The 10,682-nt window shown below is 31.4% G+C and overlaps 1 protein-coding gene across 1 annotated transcript; it reads left to right on the top strand.

Moving 5' to 3' along the window:
- Positions 1-1,595: 1,595 nt before the first annotated feature.
- LOC150031091 (putative serine/threonine-protein kinase PBL28) lies at positions 1,596-10,257 on the top strand. Its single transcript, XM_090309268.1, has 8 exons — positions 1,596-1,665; positions 2,613-2,719; positions 2,839-3,135; positions 3,224-3,356; positions 5,008-5,448; positions 6,022-6,137; positions 7,010-7,270; positions 8,072-10,257. The coding sequence occupies exons 1-8, from the start codon at positions 1,596-1,598 to the stop codon at positions 8,282-8,284; spliced, it is 1,638 nt and encodes a 545-aa protein (XP_090165394.1). The 3' UTR covers positions 8,285-10,257.
- The last annotated feature ends 425 nt before the right edge of the window (positions 10,258-10,682 follow it).

The raw sequence follows: 10,682 nt of genomic DNA on the forward strand, positions 1-10,682 counted from the left end.
CAAGAAACTATAGTTAATAAGATTGATTATTTATGTAAGAAATTCCTAGATGTTCGCCTAAGTGGTCTAACATGGTACATAGGACAGTAATGACGTTTCCAACATCGTACAAGTTGGTTTTGGAAGAGTTGAAAAGAGAGTTGAGGATCCAACTACAGGAAACAGTGGATAAGAGTTACTTCTGAATGGTGTATTCCATGTGATGCATTAGTCCATATTTAGGTTTATTAAGGGAAATCGGTTGGTCTTGAGCTGGTACAGACTACTTTAATAATCTTAAAATTATTGTAGAGGACTAAAGACAACTCAAGATTGACAAAAGAGTTATGTAGACGATTCGAGGAAGGATTGAAGAAAGAAATACGTACCCTTGTAACAACCAATGCTAAGTGGAATGTGTTTTCTAAACTAGTGGAAGTTGCTATGAGGATGGAAATGAGTGTGGTGGAAGAAAACAAAGAAGGAATAGTATACAGTGGTAGTGGATCTAAAACTCCAAGTCTATTTGTTGAACATATAAGAGTGAAAGGAGTAAAAGATTTGCACCTAGAGTATCTAATAGAGGATCTTTTAAATCCAAGAATGGAGGTACATTGGGTTCCAAGTTGAGTTCGAGTAAAGAAATTTAAGGAATAGAGGGAAATTTTCGTACTGAGAAACCTAAGGAATCTATTGCTAGTGTTAGAGGGAGACCTTTGTGTTTAGTATGTAATAGGTATCATTTGGGATAGTATTCTAGCAAAACTCATACATGCTATAGATGTAGACAACCTAATAACCTGAAAAGAAAATGTCTGCATTTGATGTAAAAAAGATAAGGATGTATAAGCAATGCTTGTAAACACCGGTGATGAAGGGTACCAGTCAAGTTGTAGGTGTTGAAGTTATAAATAGGTTTAAGGTATATGTTAATAGTTGTGGAATGGTCGGTAAGTAATGTATGAGATATATAAATAATTTATTAACCAGCAGCTTTAAATCTTGTGGCTTTGTTATTGTGATTTTTTTATTTATTTAATGTTTTAAGTCTGGACCACATTCCCTGAATTTTGAGGATGAAATTCCCAAAAAGGGATAGTAATTTGTAAGCCGTAGAAACCCTTCATTATTCTTCCAAAGTTCAATATTGATTAATCTAATGTTAATAACATACTTGGTACACAGTAAATGGTGTACTGTGTACCGTACTGTGTACCAAGTAGTTTGTAACATTAATCTAATATTTTAAATGTTAGTTCAATTGTAATCGGTTAAAAAGTGGAAAAATAGGCTAAGAAAAGGGAAAGTTTGTTGATAGTAAAAGGAAAGAAAAACGGAAGGCAGAAGGGAACTCAAGTAGAAATTTGTTGAACTACCCGAGAGGAAATTTAGAAGTGGGGAAAAATTATGAAGTTCTTTGAAGGAAAATTTGAGAAATTACTTGGTTTAATTTACTAAATTTAAAGGAGAAATCTTTTGTTTTTTTTTTAAAAAAAATTAAGTATATAGGGAAGGAAAATGGAGTAGGTCACATGCTGAAGTAGCTGCTGACATGAATTAATTTGCTAAAGAAAAGGTTGGTCCGCAGGGTAGATAAGATGAGGTAAAATCGGTCGATGGAAGCATTTTCTTCAGAAAAATTGTTCGCCCGTAATTTTGATTCTAAATGTGCTTATGATGATGAATGTAAATGGCGATGAAGGATTATGATGAGTAAAGATGGATGAATGAGTGATCTATCTCTTGGTATGAAAATAAGGCGTGCATCGATGATAGATGTGTGCACACCTTGTTAGTGCGTACAAGTTCTCTTAAGTTAGACCCAAGTATAAATCTCCTAAGTTTCCTAGTAAGTCTAGGGTTGAACGTAGGGACTCTAGAATGTACTAATGCAGGGTTTATTTTCGGATCAAATGCAGAGTTTTCCTAATTAATTGAGAGGCATTAGTATTTTACACTAAACTAATGGCACGCATGCAAAAAGAAATAGAAGTTCAAAGGGAAAAAGGGATTCGTGGATGAATGGCTTTAAATGTAAATGGTATGCGTTGATAACTTGTTAAGAATAGCAAGCCAATATGCACAATGACAGCGGGATGAGGATGTTGGAGATGTTTTTTTTACAGTCTAAGTGTATGTGTAGTGCATTGGAAATTATGTTCTTTAGTTCATGCTATGTCCAACATCTCTCGATGCAAATGCCATACATAATCATATCTCTAAGGTGCATGTGTTAGTTACAAGGAACAGATGAAAGACATGAGCAATTCTATCTCTAAAATTACTTTACGTGCTGACTTGATGCGTTCAATGGTTAAAATATTCTCTCGAGTGACTTAACTACTTTTTCACTTTAATCAACTGATCAGGAAGACTTAGGCAAAAAATTTCATGCTCTTATCAATCTAGAAAGTTCACAAACACAAACAACTTTGAAAGTAAACAGATGGAGAAATAATGAATATGATCGAAAATAAGATTGATTTAAAGATAATAAATGTTGATATAACAATCTCAGTTCAATGAAATAGAATGGTAAATGGAAATGTAAGATAAAAAGGAAGAAGTCAAGCCGCAAAGGTCAATCTCTTGTCCTCTTTGGCTTGTTTTTAATGCTTGTTATGTCCAACTAGATGGAGGAGTCGAAGAAGATATCTCTCTCGAGCTTCTATCCGGCATCACCTCTTTATCAACGGTGGAATGGTGGTCATCCTCCTACTTCTTGCTTGCAGACGACAAAGTGATTCTAAATACTGGCTTCTTGTAAAAATTCTAACTGTCTAATCTCTTAACTCTGCAGGTTGCTTCCCCTCTTATAGGCAATCTCTCATGCATTAATTTCTGATTCCTCTGTTAAAGTGCATTAGCCCTAAACCTCACGCCATATACACCACCCGCTGCTGCCGCAATGCTCTCAATGCCGCCGCCAAGGCTTTAGCCCTAAACCTCAAGGCCCACAATGGCACCACATCCCTATTTCTTTCTCAGCAGCAGTGGGACAACTGCACAGGCCCCTTCTCCAGGCAGCCCTCCGTCTCCCTGATGGGCTGCGGCCTCCAGAATATGTACACCACCGGCAGCCGCTGCTCCACGCTCCTGTTCTTGCCAACGCTTCTGCAGAGCAAGGTACGAGGCGGCGGTGCAGAACTGCTCTGGGTTTGCAGCGGCGGAATTTGATGGGGTTTGTGGTGGGTGTTTGGCGGCGGTGGCAGAGTTAAAAAGAGCAATGATGGATGATTTACAGGTTCAGAGTGATGATCAAAATGAGAATAGTGCTTGTGGATTTGCTGCTGTTGTCGCTGTTGCCGCTGGTAGGATTGGGAATCGCTCTGATTTTGATGCCATCTTCCAATGCTTGCCGGCTTTGGACATTTTGAGTAAGTTGTCAAAAAAAATTTCTTCATATTTTACTTAAAATTTAGGGTAATCCAACACTTTGCAGGATAATAATTATGGGTAATTACAATGGATAATATTTTTAAAGATAATAACAAAGTGTATAATATTATTTTTAAAAAATTGTAAAGATAGTAAAGTTTTGATAGATTTATATTGTTGATAGATTCTTACTAGCGATATGGTCTATCAGTGATAGACTTCTACCAACGATATGGTATATCACTAATAGACTATCTAAATTTTGTCATATTTATAATCTTTTTTATATTATAATATATTTGTTAATACTCTAGGCTTAATTGCTAGGGTGTCTAGGGCAAGGTCACATTTTTCAAATATATGGAGTTGTAAATTTTTTAGGCCCACGATGTAAAGAGTTAAATATTGATGCCTTGTAGTTATGGGCTCACGAACTTATTGACACGTGGATAGAAGTGGATTTCACAATTCCACACTTCCCAAAACCTTAACCCAAACACCCATTAAGTGTAAAACAAATTTTTCAAAGAATTTGCGCATAACAAAATTAATTATTGATAGACTTCTACTAGCGATATAATCTATTATTGATAGACGTCACCCTGAGAGCTAGATCTTAATTTTGCTATATTTGTAAATTCTTTTGTTGGGTCATATCGGCTAATACTTTGGCCTGTTACTATATTTGCAACTACCAAATTTAACAATTGTTTTAGTTCGAAAAAAAAATTAAATTATAAATTTTGTCCTCATAGTTTGATGAAAGAATTTAGTCTCTATGCTTTATATTTAGAAATTAGTCTATATAGTTTTGATAAAACTCTCATAATCATCCAAATTATTTGAATTTTGTCGTATCATAAAAATTATTCATGAGGTTTTATCAAATTATTAAAACTAAATTCTAAATTTCTTCAAATGAGAGGGACAACAAAAACTATTATTATTATAATAAATAATGGTCTTATTAATTTGGTTAAATTTTAATTTTCTTCACATTTTGGTATCCACAAGGAATGGTTTAAAATACTTCTCTTCTATAGATTTAGAGCTTTTTTTTTTTTTTTTTTGTGAAAAGGATCTGTAAGATTTGAAGGCTTCTAATCCCGTTTCTTCTTTGTTTGGCTCTAGTATCAGGTTCCGGCTACTTGAAAATCAAAGGTATGATTGGAATTTGCATTATTATGTATGGATTCTTTCTTCCCATAAATATACATGTTCGATATAATCAAAAGATTAAATTTACATAAATTTAAGTTCAACTCTACAAACTAAATTTCTCTAGAAATCTCTCGTGAAACTAATTAACAATTAGTAGCATTAGTGAAATAGAAAATGCTACCTTATTATCATGAGAATAAAATGTGTTTAGTAACATTGTCGAGGAGATGTTGACAAAACCATAAATGACAATTTAAAATTTTAAAATGCTCGGTCAAATGGCCTAAATTATAACACCTAAATTGAAATTAGACTAATTCAAACTATAAAATTTGAATTGAGACTCAATTAAGAACATAACCTTATTAACCAACAATGAAGAAATGAACATGAAAAGATGAGACATTCATTTCAAGTCCTTTAAAGCCCGTCATAATTGCATTTTTCTACCCCTTCAAATAATTTCCTACGAATCTAAAAACATGACAGGTTCAGTAGCGAAAGCCATAGTGGCCGCCATAGTGGTGGTGGTGGTTTTGCTACTCATCGTCCTCCTAGTAAAGAACGCTAGCAAGAGGAAGAGGAAGACCAAACCATCTCCCTCGAACGACACGTCAATGTGGTCAGGACTGTATCAGTTCGCGAAGGAAGAGATCGACAGGGCGCTTGACTTCGGGAGCGAGAGGACGAGCCTAGGGAGGGGCAGCGCTGGGCAGGTGTACAAGGGGATACTGCCAAGCGGGCAGCAAGTCGCCATTAAAAAGATATTTCAGAGCAACACGTCGGACTCGTTCCTTAGAGAAATTGACGGGTTGTCTAGGGTTCGGCATCCACATTTGGTGTCCCTGTTGGGATGCTGCATTGAGAATGGGGAGCAGTATCTTGTGTATGAGTATTGTGAACAAGGCAACCTGGCTCAGCATCTCTTGAGTAAATATTCTTCTCATCTCCTCTTTAATTACTTGCCTTTTTTTTTCACCAATGGTTAATGTTTACCTCAAACTTTCAATTTGAAAGGTAAAAAAATAGGAGATAACGCAATTTGTTAGCAACATGTTTTCTTTTGTATTTTTTCTTGTTTTCAAAATTTAGTTTGGTTTTTTAAAACCATCATTAAAAGAAATATAACTAATAAGATTGTCGAATGAGACATGAGAAATTTTAGATTTTTTTTTTCATGTTCAAAGTTATAAACAAAGGTAGTAAACTTTTAATTATCTAAACATAGAGTTACATTTGAGAAAATTAAAGTTGAGAGTAAAAATGATTAATGATACCAAGTTGAAGGGTAAAATTTGATTTTTTTTTTCTCACTAATTGGGTTTTTACGTAAGAAAATTACAATTAACGCCACATTTACTCCTCAGAAAACGTAATCAATCAATCATAATATGAAAAGTAGAACCCATTTAAATAAGTTTATATAAAACTAGTTAAAAATATTTTGTGAATTATGAAATAAATCATCATAATATTTTAGGAATACTATTCGGATGTTTTCAGGAAAAGACACAGTACTAACATGGAATTCAAGAGTACGGATTTTGAGAAATTGTGCTCTTGCACTGAGGTATCTCCATCAACGTGTAGATGGCTGCATTGTCCATAGAGATATTAAGGTAACATCTTAGTCTCATGCTAATTTCCTTATTTTTAAAATTTAATAAAAAAGTAACATAACAATAATAAAATTAGAAATTTAAAATTCGTTTTCGTAATCATTTAGATTCTGTTTGGTCACTGTTTGATTTTTAACAAATGTACTTCTTTTCTATCAAATTTCTTTTTCATCTTTCATATATATGTATAGTTGTGAAAAACTATTTTTTTCTTTTTTTTTTTTTTTCCAAAACTTAGATTGAGTTTTGAAAAAATTGATCTAACACTATAAAATTAAATTTACTTTTGCTCTTAAGCTTAAACTTTTAGGTCAATTGATGATTTAAGATAGTATCAGAGTAGATTGCACTTGTTGGGTTTTCTTCATATTTCAAGTCCATAAGTATTGAGGGACGTGTTAAATGATATGATATATTAAATTTGCTTTCACACATAAGCTTGGGTGAATCGGTGATTTAGGAAGAAAGAAATCTCGAGAAGGAAGATGTGTTCTTAGGCTTAATGTAATAGCAACAATTTCTAACACTACAAGAATTCCGCACTTTAATGTCGGTTTTAAACCGACATTAAAGGGCTTTAATGTTGGTTAACAACCGACATTAAAGATAGTATTATTAAAGTCCTTTAATGTCAGTTGTTTTAATGTCGGTTTTAAACCGACATTAAAGGGCTTTAATAACACTATCTTCAATGTCGGCTGCAATCGACATTAAAGCCCTTTAATGAAATTTGCAACTGACATTATACATTCGAGACCACTATTTTCAACCGACATTGAAATCCAAAATTGTTGTAGTGTGAATAAACTACATGTAAGTTTAAGTTAATGGTACATTTACCATTTTTTTTTTTTTTTTGTTTATTTTGATAGTTAACCAACATACTTTTGAATGAGAAAATGGAGCCAAAACTATCAGATTTTGGGTTGGCAAGGATGTTGGGAATGGATGAGACAAAAGCATTCACAGATGTTAGAGGAACCATTGGTTATATGGATCCTGAATACATGAGCAATGCCAAACTCACTTGTGCAAGTGATATTTATAGTTTTGGCATTGTGGCTCTTCAGCTTTTATCTGGTCAAAAGGTCATTGATTTGGATCTTGATGCTAGAGATCAATTAACAAGAAAGGTTAGTTTTCAATAATCTCACCATTTTCATATCCTTCATTTCCCTCTACTTATCATATTCTTGTTTTCTTTTTATTCTTTTTTCTCATCTTAATTCACAATTAAATTTAGTTTAGTTGAGACCATGTTTACATACTCAAATAAATATTTAGTAAAAGTGTCATTCTTAAATATTTTTAGTCATGAATATTGATCTCTTATCTTATTATGAAGTCGAATTATTTTTTTTCAACAATATGTGAGGTGGGAGAATCGAATCTCTAAGACATCATGCCGGTTGAACTATACTTATTTTGAGAAAAAACAAAATAAAACAAAAAGAAAAGAGTTAACTATTTAATTATAGATATCAAGGTAAATATAGGTATTGATATTTAAGTGTTGTCATGTACAATTTTTTTTTTTTCTAGAATTAAACTAATATTATTATTTTTTGCTATTTCATACAAAAGGGATGCATGATATAAATACATTTTGGACGAATGGTAATGAAGTGGGCCCCACATTATTATTCCCAAATGATTGTTTTTGTATAGATATCAAGGTAAATAGTTAGATGTATGTTAGATTGCACTTATTTGTTTATTTAATTTATTGTCGAACCAAAGTTGGTGCTACGACGAACTCTTGCGTATAGCCTAAAATTCACATAAATATCTATAGTTCGTATGAAAAAATTGTTAGATTTGGCTAATTTATATTTACCAATAATTAGTGAAGATATATTTTTGATGTGTAGTAATCAAATCAATAAACTTTAGGGGATTGAAGATTGAATATTTATTATATGGTATGATTTCAGGCAAAAGATGTAAACATGGGGTTAAGAGCATTGAGTGATTTTGAAGATCCGAGATTAAAAGGAAACGTAAATAAAGCAGATTTTGAATCCATTTTACAAGTTGCTGTTCTTTGTGTGGCAAAATCAAGTAAAGGAAGACCCACAATAGACATTGTCTTTGAGGAATTGGACAAAGCTTGGCAAAATACAGTCGCTAACGAGGTTAGTAATTAATAATTTTACTTACCATTTTTATTTTCACTAATACTAGTTAGGTTAAATTCTTAATTGGGTCCCTACGGAAAAAAAACTCGTCTATTTTTTTTTTTTTTTAATAATCGCAATGGGTAATACTTCTTAATTAAGTGTATTGCAACGTTTTTAAAGAATTGTAAAAATCAAAATTTATTAGTGATAGACGGTTAGAATATTGTATCAATTTGTACTCCTAAACTTTGGGTTTTGTATCAATTTGTACCCCTGAACTTTGGGTATTGTATCAATTTAAACCCTAACCTAATAGTTGTATCAATTTAAACTTTGAACTTTTGGAATTGTATCAATTTAAACCCTAAACTAATAATTGTTGAATTCAAACTCTGAACTTTTATAAGTGCATCAATTTAAACCGTGGACTTTCATAATTTTATCAACTTAAACTCTTTATTATGTTTTATTTGGATACATTTACGAATGTTCGAGATTAAATTGATATCTTTATGAAAGTTTAGAATTTTGATTCATATATTTATGAAAGTTTAAGGTTTAATTGATATAATTATTAAATTGGGTATAAATTGATACAAATCTCAAAGTTCGGAGTTTAAATTGATACACCTCCAAAGTTTAAGGTTTAAATTGATATAATTCTTAGCTTAAGGTTTAAATTAAATTGATAATTGCCCTTTTTTATATGTATAAAATTTTTTGTATTGTATTATAACTACTAATAATTTAGATATGGTCACTATATTTGCAATTGTTGTTTGTGTTATTAAAATATGGTTCCATAAAATAGAAATTACTTTGGCATGGAGTGCTCAAACTCCCCCGGATTGAAATTCTATACAAGGGTCAAAAGGTCTTATTTTTTTCAACTGATATGTTCATGTGTATTTATGCGTTAATGAATTAGTATTTAAATGATACAAAAATTCGGTTGAAAATTGTAAGTGAAAAAAACGTACAGAGATCAAAGTAGGATTTAAATTAAAGTTATTTTAGTTCGTACATGATTCCTTTTTCTAATAATTGTTATTAAGTTAAAATATTATTTTTGGTGTTGTACTTTCTAATTCATTCCATTTTATCCATGTACTATCAATCTTTAGATTTTTATCTTATACCTTCAATAAATCTTAAATTTAATCTATCAAAACCAGATATTCTTTATTAAAATGGATTAAATAGTTATCACAATAATTTTCTGACGATATAAGATGAATATATTTTCATAATTTATAAATGTTAATAGGTACCAACTTTAAAACACCGATGAAACTATACAACATATTGAAGGCATTACAAAGAGTAGAGACAAATCAAACAAAATAAACACCAATATGGTCATGATTGATAAATTAAGGATGTGTTTGATTTAATTTTCAAGTATTTAATTTTAAAAATAAGTCATTTTAGAAAATATTAAAATGTTCGACAACTCTTTAAAACAGTTATTGAAACACTTTCAAAATATATTTTATACTCTTTTTATCAAGAGTTTAAATAAAGAAAAATTTTATACTCTATTAACGTCTATCAATGATATAAATTGATAGAAGTCTATAGCTGATAGAGGTTGATAAAAATCTATCAGTGTCTATCAGTGATAGAAACTGATAATCTAAAATGATTAAATTTTGTTATTTTATGTAAATAGTTTTCCCTATTTTTCTATTTGTGAAAATTCCCGGTAAATAAAATATTTTTTTTAAAAAAATACTTTTTCTCTAATCAATCCAAACCGGTGGTATAAGATTCGAAAAGAAAGATTAATTTATAAGTCATCAACCAAACAAAATATCCAACATGGCTTCCATAGTTAAACTATTTATTTACCTCAAAATCTTTTGAACTAAGAAACAAATGAAATTAAACAATGACATTATTGGTACCATCACTAATTGTTGTTATATTTACATTTGGAGGGCAGAGGGCACAGCAAGAGATGAACTCACCAGCAACCTCATTGTCCAAGCCATGGGAGGCTGTTCCAGTGTGACATATATATCAATATTATCAATGTTGAAATCATAGAGTTAAAGGAAAAAAGTAGGATAAAGTTTGTCCACAAATTGCTCCTTTTGATAAAAATAGATTTTGGGATACAACACTTTTATGCTAAGGAAAACAATGTACATATACTATTAATCATATGTATGCATATACAATATAATCTTTACCTTTATATCTATATCGAACAAAAGATTGGAGATGTAGGTTGGGCAGTTGTTTTTGCAAGAGAGGTTCTTATAGAATTTTTTTAGGGTAATTGCAATTGGTAGCATTTTTAAGAATAATAACCGAGTGTATAACATCATTTAAAAAAATTGCAAATTTAGACAAATCTATCCGCGATGGACTTCTATCGTTGATAGACCCTCAAATCTATCCGGATAGACTTCTATCATTG

Source organism: Benincasa hispida, unplaced genomic scaffold (genome assembly GCF_027475165.1).
Source record: "Benincasa hispida cultivar pf3 unplaced genomic scaffold, pf3_genome.v1.1 HicScf1480, whole genome shotgun sequence".
Taxonomy (NCBI): domain Eukaryota; kingdom Viridiplantae; phylum Streptophyta; class Magnoliopsida; order Cucurbitales; family Cucurbitaceae; genus Benincasa; species Benincasa hispida.